At 36.2% G+C, this 20,807-nt stretch overlaps 1 protein-coding gene and 2 long non-coding RNA genes across 3 annotated transcripts; 1 reads left to right on the top strand and 2 right to left on the bottom strand.

Annotated features, from left to right (window-relative positions):
• Positions 1–2,420: 2,420 nt before the first annotated feature.
• Positions 2,421–7,149, bottom strand: LOC105226098 (uncharacterized). Its single transcript, XM_011204875.4, has 6 exons — positions 4,176–7,149; positions 3,963–4,116; positions 3,777–3,901; positions 3,616–3,718; positions 3,238–3,545; positions 2,421–3,182 (listed from the first exon to the last, which is right to left on the bottom strand). Exons 1-6 carry the CDS (start codon positions 6,497–6,499, stop codon positions 3,071–3,073), a joined length of 3,126 nt encoding a protein of 1,041 aa, XP_011203177.2. The 5' UTR covers positions 6,500–7,149; the 3' UTR covers positions 2,421–3,070.
• A 1,181-nt stretch (positions 7,150–8,330) lies between these two features.
• Positions 8,331–12,968, top strand: LOC125776289 (uncharacterized). The gene is made up of 4 exons (XR_007421609.1): positions 8,331–8,735; positions 12,595–12,662; positions 12,741–12,772; positions 12,827–12,968. It is a non-coding gene; the product is annotated as an uncharacterized LOC125776289 (long non-coding RNA).
• A 1,371-nt stretch (positions 12,969–14,339) lies between these two features.
• On the bottom strand, positions 14,340–15,773 carry LOC105226099 (uncharacterized). Its single transcript, XR_852588.4, has 3 exons — positions 15,507–15,773; positions 15,285–15,440; positions 14,340–14,660 (listed from the first exon to the last, which is right to left on the bottom strand). It is a non-coding gene; the product is annotated as an uncharacterized LOC105226099 (long non-coding RNA).
• Positions 15,774–20,807: the final 5,034 nt, after the last annotated feature.

Here is a 20,807-nt window from a genome sequence, read left to right as displayed (position 1 = left end):
AAACACAAGGAAGGTCCCTCAACACTTTCGGGATGAGATAGATACCGGAAGTTGAAGAGGGAAGTGAGATGCATGTGCAGACAGAAAAATAGAGAGACCGAAATGCGTAAGTGTGTTGAGTTTGAAAAGCTGGCCGAGAAGAGTAATGCTCGAAAATTCTACGAAAAAATGCGGCGACTAACAGAAGGTTTCAAGACCGCAGCATACTCTTGTAGAGCCCAAGGAGGTGGTCCAGTAACAGATGCCCAGAGCATACTAAAATTATGGAGGGAACACTTCTCCAGCCTGCTAAATGGCAGTGAAAGCATAACGCCAGGAGAAGACGAACCGTCAGAGCTGGCGGCAGGTGGCAGATTACGATATCCAAATCGCATTGGTTTCCCCATAATAAATTGTTTAGCTGGATGACGCCTGAAACATTTTGTCATAGATTCATCTATTGATAAATTTCATTCTTTTGTATCATATTACATAACATTCTTACTGAACATTTTATCGCTGAGAATTGTCCACATACAGTTCGCGACGAGTGGAATGCCAAGATCGTCATCTAAACCCCAATAAGAGCGCACGGTAGGTAATTCCTGAAAACCAGTTAAAATAAATATACCTAAAAACTGCACTATCAAATTCAAAATCGTGTCTGTTGTTTTGAGCAGCGTACAGTATACTTTTCTCTGTTATTAACTCCATCAGATCAACATGAAATACTTTTTAAACAACATTACTGGGTCGTGGTCTTTTAGTCATTCGACAATACGCTTTGTCTTAATTACATATTTTCGCCGCCTTCATTGGTTGTACTTCATATATAAAGACTGCATTTTTCTCCAGACAAGCTCCTCGGCATCTATTTTTATTCGTTGGCTTGCGTTTCGTAACTGCAAAGGGGCTCACCACCGCTTTCATCCCCATTTGGGTGCCGGGAAATAACCTAAAGAGTACCATGCACATCTTTCGGAAAAATGGAAGAAATTAAATCATCTTCATTCCCTTCCTCCTCATCACTTAAAACACCTAGATCTGGCGGCACTATTACTAAACCATACTCTCCATCTTCAATTTCATCACCAATTATGAATTCAACGGCTTCCTCAAGTTCTAAATAGCTTTGTTTGTTCGTAAATTTACGTTTGGTTGCCATTATATAGTTTTGTAAATACCTGTAAAATATGGTAAATTCTTATACATATATGTACATATGTAGGTAGATGCGCCTATTGTACACGCTTGCGTTTAGCACAATAAAAACAAACTTTTTTGTGATTCTTATATCAAAATGTCACACTAACAATATTTCGCGCAACTAAATACTCCAAACATACACCATATCCTAAAAACTGGAATGATAAATTGTTTTTAACACGAAAAATACCGATACCGATATTTTCGGTCAAAAGTCAACTATAGATGCAGGAGTCTACATTTCCCGTATTTGTGGGCTTGAATAGTTTTGGTTGGTTTTGGAGAACTCTTAGTCATAAGGTTTTATTCCGTTGTATCAATTGCTTCTTGATTTGAATGAATGGTTGTAATCCGATTTCGCTCACTTTCGCACTGTGACATAAAACTATGAGAAGAATGTCATGTACCAAAATTAGTCGAAGTCGGTAAAACGAATCCCAAAACAAGTGACCTCATCAAAAAGTGGGCGGTGCTACGCCCTTCGTCCAATTTTCACGACGGTTCTCATAAGTGATTCGGATGTAAAATTTTATGTCTCTGTCATATTCAGTTATTCATTTATCACGCTTTTAACAATTTTTAACAGTACCATGGGAGTGGGCGGAGTTATCTTCCGATTTGTTATAGTCTCGGAAGTGTGCTTACGGGATGTACCCTGAGTGAAGTTAGCTATTGTAGCTTTAGTGGTCTAGGAGATATGTACATTAAATCTATTAGAGGACGGATCCTAGCCACAGATGCCCCTAGCTACTGCGATTCCCTGAGCCAAATTAGAGTTCTATATTAATGGTGTTTTGTGGGCGCGGTAGTGGTGCTATCTACGAACTGCCTCATATTTTTTGCCAAGAAACATGTGTACTAAGTGGCAAGATATCTTCATTTTTGCTGAAGTTACAGCTTGGACGGATGAATTCCAACTCATCTCGTCATTCTGATCTTTATATATACATAAGTCATATCGATCTCGATTAATTTTAGGTGATAGCAACATGTTGCAAGAATATAAAAATGTTTACTTCAGTTATTCTCAAGCAGATTTAAATCATAAGTCAACAAGAGACAGATTACTTGTTATAATAAAAAAATTTACTCCATAATATATTATATTTCACCCAAATATCTCTTCACTAGTGCTAACAATTTCAGAGTTGTAAGCGACACACAATGCATGATAAAGCCATTTCATGTATACTAAATCTATTAACCTCATCCATATTTAATTCGAAAAAAATGTCTTCAGCATGATTACAACAGTGCATTTATAGCATGTTATTGATTTAGTTTATTGGATTTTTAAATAATTATACATCAAATGCACTTAAATCCAATACATAGCACATAACATTCATATACATACATATATTGCAGTCACGAGTGTTTCGAGGATAATTATGTGTGACATTTTTATATTCCAGAACTGTTTTTTTTGCTAGAGTTGTTTTGACGTTGTAATAATTTTGATATTTTTTTGTTTTGTTTTTGCTTCTTTTGTAGAAGATATTAGATATAATATTCTGTAGAAATAAAATTACATGTGCACATTAAATATGTAATTTATATGTATATCCTTTGAAATTGTGATGCCATCGAAACAAAAAAAAAAAACTAGAATATAGACAACTCTAAGATAATACATATGTATATATGTATAGACATTGCCGCATGCATTTCAACGTCACTTGTTAATATGTACACATGTATGCACGTAACAGAGTTTAATTAAAATTATTCTGTGGTCATATAATGCAATAATGCATATTTACAGTTAAAATATATTTTTGTTCCATCTAACTAATAAATGAAATAATAAAAAGTTGTACGTTTGAAGGAGAAACATTAAGAGATTAATATAGGAAAGCTTACAACTAATCCAAACTATGTTGAATCAATTGCGACGCGTACGTCGACGTGATGCGTTCGAGTAAGTTGCCGAATTTCCCGGATTTGGATGTTGGCCACTATACAAGCTATCAAGAAATTCGTGTAATGATGCCTCACTAAAATTTAAATAGTAAATGTATGAAAGCATATAATTGATTTACTCCGAATTACCTCGTTGGAATATTGCGCTTGAACTTTCCACTGCCATTTCGATCATTATGTGGGCCTGGCTGTTGAGAATACGGTTGCTGCGGAGTTTGGTGATTCGGCGAATTAGTGGTTGGTTGTTGCTGCTGTTGTTGTTGTTGTTGCGCACCGCGTACAATGCGGTATTGCACCATATGAGAATTAGGTTCCAAATGCGAAAGTGCCCCTTTTTGACAGTTCGCCCATTCCGTAATATCGTAGACTTTACCCTCCATGAGTGCCAGATATCTCCATCGTAGCCCCAACAAGCTGGTTTCTGCCCAAATATCTCCCTTTTTGATGTATACAATAAAAATTGTTATTGGTATATAAGTACATACAAATTTGTTTTCTAAATATTACTTCTCTGGCAGAATGTCGAATTTTGCAGGAAGCGCATTCTCTAGCAGCGTAGTGTGGCCGTTCCGTTATTCGACGGGGATGTCTTAAGCCACAAGTACTACACCTGAAAATATGTATTTATTTTTTTTTTTAATAAAATTGATTTCATTAACACTTTGCACCTTATCGTATTGGCAGCTTCTGTTATTTTTGTTTGTAATTGTGATAACAAATCGTGTAGCTCAGTCCATGCTTTTTCAGCGTGTAAAGCTTCAGCTAGACTCTGGTCATAGGCAAGACGTTTTTCCTAAAATGTATAATATTAGCGTAATTAAATTATTTATACACTATTCTCATATATTTCTCACGGGCTCTCCAATTAATTCAAATGCTCGTTGAAGCACTTTAAAAGCTTCTTCAGCGCCGGCTTGTTTATTCTTATCCGGATGTACTAAAACAGCAATTTTTTTGTAGTGTTTACGTATCTGTTCCTGTGAACAATCAGGTGGTACTCCCAGTATGCTACAAACATTAACATTTCAAACATTAAAACAAACAAACTAATTATACTTTAAACTTACCTATATGCATCTTTTCCTTTACAATTAAGTAGAGAATACATGGCCTCCTCACCTGTCTGCGGCAGTCGTCCACTCTTCATACTTTCCTTTGTAATTTCAGGCGGTTTCTTTTGACAGAAACTTCGCCAGAAGGCCCATTGCGAGTTCTTTTGAAAGCGTGCATCAAACCGTCTCCAGTAACTTTTCAGCCAAATGTTAGGTTTATTGGAGTTTTGTTTAAAATCCTTTCGTAACTGTTGTGCATACAGAAAGCAACATTCACCAGCGTGCACCAAACGATCATATGCCACACTACAGCCAAGCACCACAATATCATATATCAAATAGAACAGCCAAGTCAATATCTTTATAGTATATTCCAGCCATGTATAAAGAAATTTTTTCGCTAATTCATAGTTTCTATTCGTTGACCCTGCCGAAGAGTTGTTATACGAGGAGTTTGTGTTTCGGCTGCGTTTTGAAGAATATGAATAGGAGGAATTCGAGTTAGCATTGGCATATCGTGTGCGTGATTGATTTACGTTGAAGGGGGATGTATTAGAATTATTGTAGAATGAAGATTTGTTTGATTTCCTTATATTTGCAGTAGATGAATTAGATTGATTTGATCCGCTACCAAAACTATTATTATTTGGCCTAGAAGCACGTTCTCCATTTTCATTGTTTTTTGCCGTAACATTGTAATAACCGTTGAAGTCTTTGTCACCATTAAAAGAATTCGATTTTGGATTCTTGTTGCTATTCATTTCGATTTTATTGCTTTCGATTTCGTTGCGTCGATGATTGTTGCGTTTTTTATTTATGTTGTTGTTGCTTTTATTAAAACCAGTAGGATTTACGCTTGTTTCTGAGATGTTTATCTTTTGGTTCCCCTTTTGCCCAACCTTGTTTTGAGTATTATTATTGCTACTGATATTGTTCGAAATCGAATTGGCGCTTACAGTAATGCTGCTTTGATTTATCCGCTTCGTGTTTTTAGATACACCACCATTTTGAAATTGCTGTAAATTTTCTTTGTTTTCATGCGTTGGAGATTTTTTACTTGAGCGCCCTCCTGTCTCATCTTCAAAACTTATTTGTCTTCGGGTTAGCCCTACATTTCCCGAAGAGTTATCCATACTGTTCTTCATATCTCCTCCTTTCCGGTCCGATGTTATGTTTTTTCCGCATCTTCCGGCTTGTGACTGCCTATAATTGTAATGTAACTGTGTTGCATCAGATTGATTATTTACTTTGCTTAGAACATCTGAATAGGACATTCGCATCGGTTTTACTTCGGCAACAATTCGCTTCTTCACCTCAGGAGCAATTAGATTAGTTGGTGATATTGAAACGGAAATAGTTGATGTTGGTGTGAGAGCTTCTTTGGAATTGCACCGAATTTCATTATCCATAGTGTCTGTCTCTGGAACAGTTCCCGATACTGGCGTTGATTGCGATTGAATAGCGGTTGAAGAAATCGAAAATTGTATTGACTCTTCAACTACATCAGGATTGTTGTTGGACATAATTTGATCACTTCCTATACTTGTTATTTCTTGCTCAATGGCAGTGTTATATGTCTCTGAATTCAATGCATTTTGTGATTGCATTGGAAGCTGTTGAATGGGTGCACCAGTTACTTTCGGTGACCAATTATGTACAAGATTGTTTATTATCATATTGGCTGATGCGGTATTAGCACCTTGCTGACAAATAGGTTCTTCATGATTATTCACCATAAATATGGGTGTATGTTGGGTCACTTGTAAAGTTCCAGTTTTAATATCAGGTCGATTCAGAGTAGGCTGGTTATCAGGTGTTGGCATCAAGGTGTTGCTTGAGAAAAGCTCGTAGCTATTAAAGTATTGAGGAGTTGGGGGCTGTGCCTGCGATTGATGTATATGGAACGCTGGTTGTGGCTGCTGATATTGCGAAGGTGGAGCCTGCTGTTGATATTGCGATTGGGGAGCCTGCTGTGGGGACTGTCCGTGATATAAAGCATTGGCTTCGTTGGCTAATGCTGCATTAGCTGCATTTTCTTGGCAGTGATAAACTTTTAAAAAGTTTCCATGACCAACTGGAAGCACTGAGTAAGTTTCCGGTTGCCCAGGTTGTGAGGAGTACAAATTATAATAATATTCATTGTAGTGTTGGAATTGATGCTGTTGTTGCTGTGTTTGTGATGCGGGTGACATATATGGAGGTCCCATTAAAAGTGTTTGTGGTTGAGCTGCTGCCTGGTTCATACGTTGTGCTAACAACTGCGACGTCATCTCCACACCAACAGTACTGGGCACAGAACAGTATGCCTCCTCGCTATAAGATCCGTCGTGGGTAGACATTTCAGACTTCACAAAATTTGTTCACCTCTTATTTGCTGAAATGTGAAGCGCGTTGTGACGAGATTGCATGCATTTAAACAGTTCTATTTGTTGCACAATATTACGAGTTTAGGTATTCGTATATGTAAATAATATTAACAAAGTCACAATTACAGCAGGAAATTTTTTATAAACGGAATAAAACGGTTTAAAATAAATCCCACTATAACAAAATTTTATTGTTGTACCAACTGAAAATTCTTTACTTTTAACCAATTGGAATTCATATATCCGTGGATTGTCATGAAGAGTAGGTAAAATGTCAAAAATAAGTTGTAAGCAAACTTAGCTGTGGTTGCAGTAAAAGTGGTTTTTATCCACGCTATACGTGATATGATAATAATTTTTAAAACATATCTATTTAACTATTTTTATATAAACAGCAATACAGTTAGTATTTAGCAATGTAAACAATATGTATATAGTATTTGTAAAACAAATTATATAAATTAAATTTGAATTCAGTTAAATTTTAACCCAGACAGCAGAGGGCTAAAGCAGTACTAGCGAAAACAATAATCAAGAATCGTAGATTGGTGTAACGGGGCATCTGTATAATATTGTTGCGAATTTACTCCTTGCTAGTTTTACTTTACTAGGTTCGTATCTCTGGATTGACAAATAAAACTAAAAGCCGTTTAATTCACTTCAACAAAATCTCTTTATTTTACAACTCGTCTACACTATATCAGTTTACTCTGTGCTGCCACGGCTTATATAGCTACGCACTTCTCGCTGATGCCGACGTGTCCTTCTAGAATATTGCGTCTGGAAATTACCAGAACATAATGCTATACGGCGCCAGACGCAAGCAGACAGCCGCGGCGCCAGACTCAGCAATTGTTGAAGCAGACAAGCAGACAGTGCGGCGCCAGATGTCTATTGTTTCGACAAGCAGACAGCCGCGGCGCCAGATGTCTACAACAAGACAAATGCTATTCCATATACCTACAGCTATTGTTCATAATAAGGGATGCATATAGCAATACAAATACAACTTAATACTACTTTTTGTAACAATATATTAACTGTATTGCTGTGCTTATTGCTTGTGGAGACTCCATATTGCTTATCGTATAGAGCGAGTATTAAGACGGTTGTGTTAAGAGGGTAGTAAGGATTTTTTATATTAATGTACAATTTCTTAAGATTATTCTGTGAAAATTTGAGAGCAATTAAAGCAAAATTGATGGAGATATATACTTGTAAGTCTCCACCCTCCGATTTGATTGTGAGCGTCTGTGAAACTTTAAACGTGTTTTTCTAACACTTCACTTTTTCGAAGCCGGTGAACTCTGTAGCTCAAAATCTACTGAACCGATCCTTTTGAAATGTTGCACAGTCATTCTTTACATAAATTGTGAGGTAACGCTGTCGAGTTTTTTTTTTAATTTTAACTTATTTTTAAACTACAAAATTTCTAATTTTTTTGATGAATTATTCTCTGTCACTGGCTCATTTTTTAATATTTTTCTATGAAACTTTCACAGAATATTCTTTAAATACCATATAATTATGCTATAATCATACAAATAAATAAATATTGATTGTATCTTAAAAAAAAAATATAGAGAATATATTTTTTTTTGCTCGAATTAACCTTACTACCCTCTTAAATTATAAAAATAAAGTACATTTTCAAAATAATTAAACATATTTATCCAAAACATTAATATTTAGTTTAATATTGTTAATTTGCGGAAAAATTATACAAAATGGATTGATGAATGAACGAAGTCTTAAATTTAATAAACTTATACAAGCATAAATCAAAAATCATTGCTCATATTAAATTTATTATTTTAAATGGGACATAACATTTATGCTACAATTATTATATAGTAGTCCGAAAATATGAATTATTTTTTCCAAAAATACATTTGTAGTAAGAAATATATTTCTCCTTTTTTTGAATTTCCACATACATTTTTTTCGACCATATAAAAATTTAAATAGTTCAAGAGCTCAAAACATGCGCTACATCATCTCGAACCTACCTACCCGATGCCTTTTCGCAATTGATTATGTTATGATAACAAATGCCCACATACAGATTTTGCAATGGCGATGGCAACAGATTTGACAGTTAGTACCCTGCAAGACGGAGGTAACAGATTGCACAAACACATTGAAACATTTTCAGCTGTTCACTAACACTGTTACATTTTCTGGAATTTTCAATGGAATGGGAGAATACGTAAGTAAGATAGAGAAAAACTATCGACATTATAAACATATTGTTACAAAAAGTAGTATTAAGTTGTATTTGTATTACTATATGCATCCCTGATTATGAACAATAGCTGTAGGTATATGGAATAGCATTTGTCTTGTTGTAGACATCTGGCGCCACACTGTCTGCTCGTCTAGTTAAACAATTGCTGAGTCTGGCGCCGCGACTGTCTGCTTGCGTCTGGCGCCGTATAGCCGTATGTTCTGGTAATTTCCAGACGCGATATTCTAGAAGGACACGTCGGCATCAGCGAGAAGTGCGTGGCTATAGCCGTATGTTCTGGTAATTTCCAGACGCGATATTCTAGAAGGACACGTCGGCATCAGCGAGAAGTGCGTGGCTATATAAGCCGTGGCAGCGCCAACGTAATCAATCAGTGCTAAGAGTAAAACTGCTTATAGTGTAGACGAGTTGTGAAATAAAGAGTTGTTGAATTAAATTAAACAGTGTTGATTTTATTTGTCAATCCAGAGATACGAACCTAACAAAGTAAGCTAGCAAGAGTAAATTCGTAACAATTGGTGTCAGAAGTGGGATTGTCAAATAATCCAAATTCAAGATGGTTAAATTCGGAGAATTGAGAATTCAGCAATTAAAAAAGGAACTGGAGGAGCGTAATTTGCCGATAAGCGGGCAAAAGGCGGATCTGCAGGCACGATTACGTGAAGCAATGGAAGCGGATGGAATTAATGTCGACGAATTCGAATTTGATGGCCCAGAAACTTCTACAAAGGTAGAAGAAAAAGTAGAAGAACAACGAACATCATCAAGCGTAGACACAAATAGCAGAAAATGCAGTGCAAACAGAAAATCGTCTGGCACAGCAAATAGCAGAAAATGTAGTGCAAACAGAAAATCGTCTGGCACAGCAAATAACGCAAATAGCTGAAAATACATCACAGTTAGAGTCTCGCCTTACACAACAGATTACGGAAAATACTACACAACTACAAAAACAAGTGCAAGAGAAATTTTCAAAATTTGAAGACGAATTAAGCACTTTAAAAAATGGCGAAGAAAATTTAAAATCAGAAGTTCTGCAATTAAGTAATCGTGTGCGAGAACTGCAACTACATGGCCCTGCACCATCAACAAATAATCAAAGATTGAAGGCACCCACATTCGATGGAAGTATTCCATTTCAAATTTTCAAACTTCAGTTTGAAAAGACAGCAACGGCCAATAATTGGAATGCAGCGGACAAAGTGGCGTCCTTGTTTGTATCATTGAAAGGACCTGCGGCAGAAATCCTTCAGACTATTCCAGACTGTGAACGGGACAACTATGAGGCATTGATGAGTGCGATAGAAAGACGATATGGTAGTGAGCACCGGAAACAAATATACCAGATCGAACTGCAAAATAGGGGTCAGAAGATGAACGAGTCATTGCAAGAGTTTGCAACTGAAATAGAACGACTGGCTCATTTGGCACATGCAGATGCACCTGTGGATTACATTGAGAGGGTAAAAATTCAATGTTTCATAAATGGAATTCGTGATGTGGACACCAAACGCGCCACATATGCATTGCCAAAAAGAACGTTTGATGAAACGGTTTCGCACGCCCTCACACAGGAAACAGCTTCCCTACTAAGTAAACCAGCACACAAAGTACAAAGGGTTGAAATGGAACAACCGGCGCTGATGGAAGAAATATTGAAGACTCTGAAGACAATTGCTGCACAGCGAGTAAATACAACAGGCAGATGTTTCAACTGTAGGAAAGCGGGTCACTTTGCCCGAAATTGCAAGATAAAAGTAAACCCATCAAAATGGAAACAACCAACTGAACACCGAAAGAGGATTCACCACAAAAATGCGGATGCATTATCACATCGCCCTTGTCCACTGGAATTTAAACATTGCTCCAAATCAGAAGGAAAAGAAGGTATAATCGACGTGCGATCACTGAATATAGAACCTGAGGATGATTGGACTCCTCACCGCATCAGAATCAATCAGCTGGAGGACCCTGATCTTGCAAAGCTGGTAATGGCCAAAGAAAATGGGGTACGACCACCAAAGGAACAAATGAGTAGTGAGAGTCCAACTGCAAAAGCATATTGGGCCCAATGGAACAGCATAAACCTCGTTAATGGATACCTTCATCGTACCTGGGAAAGCGAAGATGGCAAACAATCTCGTCTGCTGACCATAGTACCGAAGTCCATGATCCCGAAAGTATTGAAAGAATATCACAATGGACCTAGTGGAGGGCACCTTGGGATTACAAAAACTATAGAGAAGATTAAACAACGGTTCTACTGGATCGGTTGTCGAGATTCCATAGCAGAATGGATAAGTAATTGCGTAGAGTGCATGGCAGCTAAAGGTCCTAAAGCCAAAAGTCGCGGTAGGCTACAACAGTACAACGTGGGATCACCATTTGAACGAGTCGCAATGGATATTGCAGGTCCGTTCCCAACCAGTACGGCCGGAAACAAATATCTACTGGTTGTCATGGACTATTTCAGTAAATGGCCAGAAGTATATGCCTTACCAAACCAGGAAGCGAAGACAGTAGCCGAAGCGTTTGTAGAAAAATTGGATAACAAGGTTCGGAGTGCCCGTCGAATTACACTCAGATCAAGGCAGGAATTTCGAATCTTCCATTTTCCAAGAAGTCTGTACATTATTGGGCATCCACAAGACAGGACAACAGCGTTACACCCACAATCAGATGGGATGGTAGAGAGATTCAACCGAACGCTCGAAGAACATATGCGGAAAATCGTTGATAAAGACCAACGAATTGGGACAAGTGCATCCAGATGTTCCTGCTGGCGTATCGTTCAGCGAAAGCACGAGACAACTGTGTTACACGCCAGCAAAGATTATTTTCGGATCTGATCTGCGACTCCCTGCTGATCTTAAGTTTGGTACGAATCCTACAGCTGTAAGAAATGATGGAGATTATTGTTTCTGCCTTAAAGGAAGAAATGAATGAATTGCATCTAATGGTAAGACAGCATACGCATCTGATGAGCAATAAGATGAAGGACCGGTTCGATCAAGCGGGCAAATTCCAAAAGGTTTTGAAGAAGGTGATCTGGTCCTGTTGTACAATCCACTTCGAAAGAAAGACTTGTCCCCGAAATTGCAGACAGCCTGGGAAGGACCCTATATGGTGATGAAACGACTTAATGACGTGGTATACCGCATACAAAGAAATGGGAAAGCACGATGTAAAATGAAAGTAGTACATTTGGAGAGGCTCGCCCCATTTGGTTCAAGAGGATTTGTGCCTAATCGGGACGATTAGGCTTTAGTGGAGGGCAGTGTTTACAAAAAGTAGTATTAAGTTGTATTTGTTTACTATATGCATCCCTGATTATGAAACAATAGCTGTAGGTATATGGAATAGCATTTGTCTTGTTGTAAGACATCTGGCGCCACACTGTCTGCTCGTCTAGTTTAAACAATTGCTGAGTCTGGCGCCGCGACTGTCTGCTTTGCGTCTGGCGCCGTATAGCCGTATGTTCTGGTAATTTCCAGACGCGATATTCTAGAAGGACACGTCGGCATCAGCGAGAAGTGCGTGGCTATAGCCGTATGTTCTGGTAATTTCCAGACGCGATATTCTAGAAGGACACGTCGGCATCAGCGAGAAGTGCGTGGCTATATAAGCCGTGGCAGCGCCAACGTAATCAATCAGTGCTAAGAGTAAACTGCTATAGTGTAGACGAGTTGTGAAATAAAGAGTTGTTGAATTAAATTAAACAGTGTTGATTTTATTTGTCAATCCAGAGATACGAACCTAACAAAGTAAGCTAGCAAGAGTAAATTCGTAACAATATTGTAATGTTAACTTGTTAGAATAGGAGAGGCGAATACCCAATATTTCAAGAAGAATAAACGAAAAGCGCAGTTTATTTTGGATTTTACAGAGGTAAGTTCGCTATTTGATATGATATTTTATAATTAATTTCTAATTTATATATATATATTATTAATTTCTTTTATATAGAGAAAACGAAAGAGGTTAACAAGGAGAAAAAGGTAAGCATTGTGAATTTAATGTTGTGTGTATAATTAAAAATTTTAATATTACAGAAATCATTTGGACCATCATCCGTGCAGCAACCAAATAATGGAGTATGTTTAAAATTATTAAAGTTAAATAGTGTATATTTAATTCAAATATTTGTTATAGATTGTGCATTTTATTATTAAATAAAGAGAAATAATAAATAAACTGAGTTTTATTTAAAAGAATTTAATTTGCTAGATGTAACAAATGGGTAACAGATAATCTTGTTACTGCTTGTTCTTCCTAACATGCTTATATGTTAAAGGTAACAAACTGATAACCAAAATAATAACACTAACAGATATTCGGGTAACAAATACTTTTTGTTATCCATAACACATGGGTAAGCTAAGCGCTAACAAAATAATTTGTTACCCGTAACATACTGTGAAGTGATTTGCTAACAAATGTGTGTATTCTGTTAGAACAAGGCAGCATGCGATATTTGCCATTGGTTAGAGCGAGATAACCATTGAACATCAAATAGCTATGTGTTACTTTTTTCCCACTCTCTGAACAAAAGTAACAAATATTTTAACGAATGCAAAAGTGAACAATAACAATTCGCTTACACGTTCGCTAACAGCTACCCGTCTTGCAGGGTATGCAATAAACTTTAGCCTGTCGTGATGCCCCGTTAGTACGCTATAAACTTTTGTGTGGCAGTGGTCCGATTATGCCCATCTACAAACTCGTCATCACTGTGTTGCGAGAATACGAGTACAAAGCTTCATCAAGATATTAAAATTTAGTGCAGATGAACAGACAGACTCCGATTTCAACTTGTCCCGTCATTCTGATCATTTACACCATATACTTATGTATATGTTTTAGGTGATACAAACAACTATTATACTCCGTAGCAACATACTGAAAGAGTATAAAAAATCGCTCCTCGGTTCCAGTCAATCTAGACCTTCCCCAAACACCTATGTATATCGTATAGTATACTGATTTTCGACTATCGTACAGATTTTAATGCGTTTATGTTGTGTTGTTCTTAAAAATGCCAATTTGATGCATAATATCATCCTGGTATCTTTACATGGAGCTTTGAAAATGGGAGAGAGCCCATCCTTACTTGTAAGTCAATGTATTTCCCCGGTTTTGACCGTTGCAAATTTCAAGATTGTTTCTTAACGGTTATACACACATAATGGCATCGAATTTACCCATAAGACCTCAGTCCTTGTATGGAAAACGTTTTTATTTGAGAAATCCTCTTCACAAAATTTGATATATGTAGAATATTTTCCATGGCAACTAGAATCTCCGAATATTTTGTTCAGACCGGGCTTACACTATAGCAAACAACTGCTATACAAATTGAGCGATTAAAATCAAGATAAATATCTTTTTACCCCTTTTGTGCTGTAAAAATTACATTTGTGAAGGGTATTATACCCTGGTGCAACTGAAGTTAAAGATTTCTCCATGTTGTATTATTTCTTCTTTACAGGGGTACACAACGCTTACGGGGTTGGTTATAGCCGCATTTTATCATTTACCCAAAAATATATAAAAACAGTTCGGTAATTACGCTTTGTAGGTATATTTATTAAAATCTCTATTAATGCTATAGGGGAATTCTTTTGCTCTTCCAAGAACGCACGAAATTCAAAAATCTTACACCGAAATACATACATACAATGCAAGAGCACGCACGTATGTATGTATGTATATAGTAAGTATATTGTATATGTATGATAGCTAGCAGATGGGTTTTGGTGTGGTATATTTGGTTTAGCGTATGTTTTGTTGTTGTGCTATTGTACGGAAACCACGCACAGTATAACAGTTAAGGAAAGCATTGAACTGGATTCGAACCACAGGGTAGTGGACCCTCCTGGAACCAAACTGTTAGTCCCCATGAAATGAGATGAAAATTGCTTAGAATACCCAAAAATTGTTAACCCTCTATAACTCAAAACCTCCAAATTAACTATTTTTAGTGGAATCGGTTAGTTTTATGGGAAAAATATACAGAAATTATTATTTTTTTTTTTTACTTTTTATTTATAACACATATAACACAAAAAAAGGGAGTGTACAGCTTACAGGAAACAATGAGTAACAGTGATAAAGAAAGTGGGCAAAATTATGAGTAAAATGGAAATCCTTCAGGACAAATGAAAGTTCTTGAAACAATTATTGTTTTTGGTATAGCATAAAGCTAACCCGCACTTTTCACACACCGTGTGAGTGAACGCGGCACATTTCGGGATTTTGCATCGGATTTTTTTTCCGCACATTGAGGCCAGTGCCCGACTTTCACTGAAGAAAAAGCTTCATTGGAAAAAAGTAACGGCACTTAGTTTGTTTTGCTTATGCTTGATTAGAGGAATGGAGTGTAGACTACATTCTACATTGCTTGACAAGACGAAAAAAATTACTACGAGTAGAATTTAGAAAGGTGAAACGGTTTGTTGCCTGTGGTCTACCATACGTTATAGAGGGTTAAAATTTGCATCCAAAACTCACATTCGCCCGTATTGCATAAATGCTTCGTCCATTCGCATTGGCTGGGGAAAGTGCAATATTTTCCATCTCGATGAGTACAAATTATTTCTTGTGGTGCATTGGAACAATCATTGACACATAACCTTTGGCATTCTTTCTTCGATATTAATTGTAGTACTGTATTTCGAGAATACTTCTGTGTTAAACTTATACTCGTGCATGTATGCATTTCTTCCTACTTACGTGGCCGTCCCAGTCGGTAACGCGCACAGTTGGCTTGATCGAAAAGACATGAGTTTAAAATCGTTTTACACTCATTATTCTCATCCTTGCACCAAACCAGGTTTTCGTTCTGAAAGTTGCAATCCACAATAAGTCCTGGTCTACATCTTGGAGGTGGATCAGCAGCTGGGGTATAATCAGACGCTACTTGCGCAGACAGTGCAGCCAACAGAACTAACAAACAAGTTACTACAATCGAATGCATTTTGGAACTGATATTAAAGAGGCAGTTCCAGTCATTTTAATAAATAGCTTTTGCCACTCGTTGGCAGTACCTTTACACTTTTCTCAATAGAGAAGCTCTGATGCTCTTAGGTTTGTACATACTATATATGAAATACACATTTTAAACATATACTTGTACATCTGTCTGCAATTGCAAAAAATACAGATTCTTTCATATGTACGAATAAGTACATAGCCTTTAATAATAAATATTCCCAACATTATCGTTCTTTCATATTGTATGGAGAATTCATACATCTGTGTTTATAGGGTATACAAAAATAACTGTGAATTTGTTCAAAAAATCCCCAGACGTGATTTTTTCTTTGTTATTTTCAGCTCCAGCTCAGTTTTGTAGCTGTCAGCTACATACTAATAGAAGCAATTTTTAAATAGCACGTTATCCGAGGCAAATTGTAAGCAACAAGCAAGTAAGGAAGGTAAAGTCTGAATGAACACATTGAATAAAATAACTAAGAAATAGATCATTCAATGGATATTTTTAAACACCGAAGCGATCTTATTGATGTCATGTTGTCTCTTCACGCAGACAATTTATGGTATATGTATTGGATAGTCCATTAAGTAGTTTCATTTGATGACAAAAGCTGATCTTGAATTTGAATTTTTCCGCGGCTTACTTACTTAAACGCTATACCGTCGTATATTTGATTTTGCTTGAAAAATTAAAGTAATTATAATTTTTATTATTGGGTAGTCGAAAAATTCTTTAAAAAGTCTTTTCGTATTTCTAATCAAACTCTAACTTATTTTTTTATATTTATACTAATAAGAAAAAAAATAAACAAATACTTATGTATCAATTTGGCCGACCACTTTTTGCCATTTTTCCGCTAGAGACATTATTCCATTAGTGTAAAACTTTCATCAGTGTAAATCGAAATGTCAAAATTTCCAGAACGGAAGCGAGCGAACCATTGTTGTGCTACAGAAATTGATACAGCATCGTCTTCGTAAACTTCACAAATTTCATTGGTGGCTTACGTGGCATTCTTCCCTTTTTTATACAAAAATTTCAAAACATAGCGAATCTATTCATTATTTTCACTCATTTTTGAAAAGCTGTAGCTTTTTTTCAACTTCACCGAATTTAATTTTTTTTTTGGTTAAGGGATGGTCCAGTGTGAACTTTTCGAGCAATTGATTTTTTTTGCTGCATTATCGGATAGTATACTCTATAATAAACATTCTCTCAAATTTTTAAATCGATCTTCAAATTATTACGGTCGATACAGTGTTTCTTATAGAAAGGGAACAGAGTGGAGAACATAGCGACTCCAGTCCTTAAACGCGTTTTTCTACCAAAGGAAGAGTTTTGAAGATATCTAGTTCCAATTTGGAGATAACATTTTTAACGTCATTCTCTATTGCGCTATGGAAGTATTTATTTATTTTTTTAATCTTCCTATTTTTTGTACGGAAAACTATCGAAAAAAGAGCTAAATGTGATAGTTTTTGTTAAAATCGCTGCCATTTTGTCAAAGTAAAAAAAATCACAAAAAAATCTCACCTTTCCAACACTACATTAGTTCTGTTCACCGAATGTATCACATAAATATTATTGAGTTAGATATACTCGTACAAGTATATTATGTATATATCAATGATCAGGATGATGAGACGAGTTGAAAACAAAGTAATTATCTGTCTGTTAGTCCGTCTTTAATTTGATGACGCAGTTAAATTACTTAAGCACTCCAACTGACAGTGAAAATGGATAAAATAGGGTATTCAGCCCTCTCTCTGCCCATATAGGTACTACATGTGCGATAAATCAACATACACCAGGGACATTAAATTTTACCCCCAGATGGTATGAGGGTGCTTTATAGGAGTAGCGGTAACAGTTGGACGATGAACACCGTTTATACGGTTATAGAAAAGTTTACAGCAGCGCTCCAGTTGTTTCTTCTTTTTGCAATTTGGCGCCAATTCGAGATATTCCTTTGCTTCCCCCGACCCAGCGCACAACCCTATGTAGGGGATGTTTCGTTTACTCACTTTTGCTCGCCATCAAACGGATGTTTTTCGGTATCCAGATGATACTTGGTCTAAAACCGGATGGCTCAAGCAGTCCATATGTAAAAAAATCGTTTCTGGCCCCTCCCAAGTGAATGGCACTCAGAAAACATTCCTCCCTTGCGTGAGCTTTTACAAATGACTCCATCCTCTACCGCTCTTTCACCACCCACTTTTAAGTAAAATTAAATACCTCGAGACTTTTTCGACCGATTTCAACCAAATTCAGTTTTTCACATACGGGCATTCTTATCTTACAGTGTTATCAGGCTACATCCACGCCTACTTTCCATATGTATAAGAAAATTTAAAATTCCAGGTATTGCGTATACTTTGCAAGGTTATGGGCAAAGCAGCAAAGTGTTGATAAAAAGGTCTATTATAATTTAAGGTACAGTAGAAACTCGATTAACCGGACTAATTGTAGTCGATAGGCATTCGGATATTCGAAAATCCGGATAATCGAATGTATGAAGAAAAACAAATAGATATTCATATCCTGCAACGAAAATCAATGTTTATTAAGAAATGAACACTTACTTATTTATGTATGGACATATTTTCTTAGATTACACTACATACGTAATACTAAACTGCAGCATTAATCATGAAATACAATAAAATATTTAGGTACGTATGTACGAATAATTTGTTTACAATTTGCATTTGGTAATCATAAAATAAGTACGTGGGTAATAAGTTTAATTTGGTTTAAAATATTTGGTAATTGTCATTTGACGTAAGCAACTTTTTCTCTTCATTGCTGCTATATCACGAATTCGTTTCAGTTGTAGTAGACTCACAGTATCACTCTAGGGGTATTCTCTTGCTCTTGCAAAACCCTTGCACGGTGCGAAAATTGCATATATTTCCTCTCGGTGCACCGGCACAACAACAAACACACGCAGAAAATTATTTGCAATGGCTGTAAAATATGTCAGACCAAAACCCATGTATATTTCCGTGCAATGTCACGGAAAAATATAATTGCAATCCATTTTTAGCCGGTTGGTAGTCCGGATAATCGCGAATCCGTATAACTGAGGGCCGGATAAACGAGTTTCTACTGTATAGATAAATCTTTTCTAAGCATTGCATGAGCAGTGAAATATTTAAACGGGAACGATGAAGTATATGCGTACAATTTAACTGATCCTTCCCAAAAAATAATAAAACTGCTAAATATTGGGAATGGTAGAATAGAACTGCAAACAAAATACGCAGTGCAATGGATTAAAACTGGCTCAGTAATCATTCGATGAATAATATACCACATGCATCCCAAAAGACTAAGCTTGCCAGCCGATGTTTTTGTCTTTCCACGCTTGAGAACCGTTTCATATTAGTCTACAACTTTGCTTCCTCCGTTTTCCAATAGCTGTCTCTAGGGTCAAGCACTAGTCGATTAAATCGTTTTATATCGATCTTGGATTTGTGTCAACATTAAGCCAGCAAAATATTTGTAGAGATCTGTTTGCATCCCAAACTTATTCTCAACTGAAAATGTCACTTTTTGAGCCGAATTCTCAACATTTGCGGGAAATTTTGCTTTTCTTTTTTAATTCCAAGAAAGGTGCGGCTGGGGACCCGTCCACGCTTTACTGATAATACTATTACTTTACTACTACCATCTATATGATTTCTATTAGGAATTAAAAAAATATAGAATTTTAGTAAAGCAACTTGTGCTAGTTCACAAAAAAAATGGATCATAAAGCATTTCGTGTGTTAATTAAGCATTGCTTTTTGTGGGAATAAGGGAAACACTTTTGGATCGTTTTTATACAATAAAGACTTAAATTTACAAAAAAAAAAACAAACGGCGGAAGAAGCAAAGTTGTAGACCTAATAATATGCAGTCGACAGTTGATTTCACTGGTGCACAGCCCAAATTCAACAGTATTTTTCCCCCAAAAACCAATGCTTTATGAACACACGAAATGGTATTTAATTCATTTTTTTTGTAAATTTGCACAAGTTGCATCAGCCAAATGCTATATCTCCTTAACTAATAGTATGTATTAGCCACGGATCCTCTAGTAATTTGTATAGCAAAGCTTTATGAAAAATTTGAAGAAGATTTTGAGAAATACAATTTAGAAAATTTCAACGCTAAAAATGTACGTACAATTAAAGCTCGTAGAGCTTCAATGGTTTACCACATCAGAAAAATAAAATAAATTGAACTGCATGGTTTGAAAAGCGCAACTTTGCTGATCTAGAATCAGACTTATGATATCGATTACTTCTTTTGACTTTGATAAAAGTTTTCTCCGTAGAAGGAAGCTTAGTAAATGGTTAATCGTTACCAAAATTAGAATGAACGATTCACCGCATCGTCTACCTCTCATATAGTCATTGATTTTCACGTGTCAGTGTCAGACGAGTTTAATTCACTGTAGTTATGTATAATATAATATAATATATAACTATGTGTATAATGTATTATACTCTGGGTAGATGAGTCGAAACTGGTGTTGTTTAGTGGGGCAGGTTCTAGACAGTGTGTCTGTCGAGCCCTAAACATATATTTTCGAAATTATACGGTCAAGACAGTAAATTTGATATAGACATGTTTTTGTTATAGCAGTGTGAGCTTAAAGGGTTAGGGGTAGTTAGAATTTTCAAAAAATATTTTTTTTTGCATTTTCGTTAAGTGTAATATCTTAAAAATATCGACTTTTGAGTTATTCGACAAATAACAAAGAGAGCTCGGGCACTTCAAAGCGCTGGTGTGAAACTTTAAATGCGTTTTTCGCAAAACTATGTTTTTTGAACTGGTGACAACTGTAAGTTGAAAACCTCTTAGTAGATTTTAATGAAATTTATATAGCTTTTAGAATACATAATAAACTCGGGCCTAATCGGAAGATTTTTGGTTTTCCAAAATTTTGATTTTTTAAGACCAATTAACTGTTTATTTTTTCCCAAAAATTTAGAAAAAAAAATTCCTTAGGTCGCCATTTTGTTAATTTTTGAAAAAAAACCCGAGTGTAT

The sequence above is a fragment of the Bactrocera dorsalis genome, chromosome 2 (assembly GCF_023373825.1).
Source record: "Bactrocera dorsalis isolate Fly_Bdor chromosome 2, ASM2337382v1, whole genome shotgun sequence".
Taxonomy (NCBI): domain Eukaryota; kingdom Metazoa; phylum Arthropoda; class Insecta; order Diptera; family Tephritidae; genus Bactrocera; species Bactrocera dorsalis.
Note: the sequence above shows the minus strand (reverse complement) of the source record. Positions and strands in the feature narration are given on the sequence as shown.

Bases quoted from the DNA above. Each gene is read 5' to 3' on its own strand.
- LOC105226098 (XM_011204875.4), bottom strand. From the start codon at position 6,499: ATGTCTACCCACGACGGATCTTATAGCGAGGAGGCATACTGTTCTGTG. The intron at 3,719-3,776 runs GTGCAAAGTGTT...ACATATTTTCAG, and splicing joins GAAGCTGCCAATACGATAAG to GTGTAGTACTTGTGGCTTAA. The intron at 3,183-3,237 runs GTAATTCGGAGT...TTTAAATTTTAG, and splicing joins AAGCGCAATATTCCAACGAG to TGAGGCATCATTACACGAAT.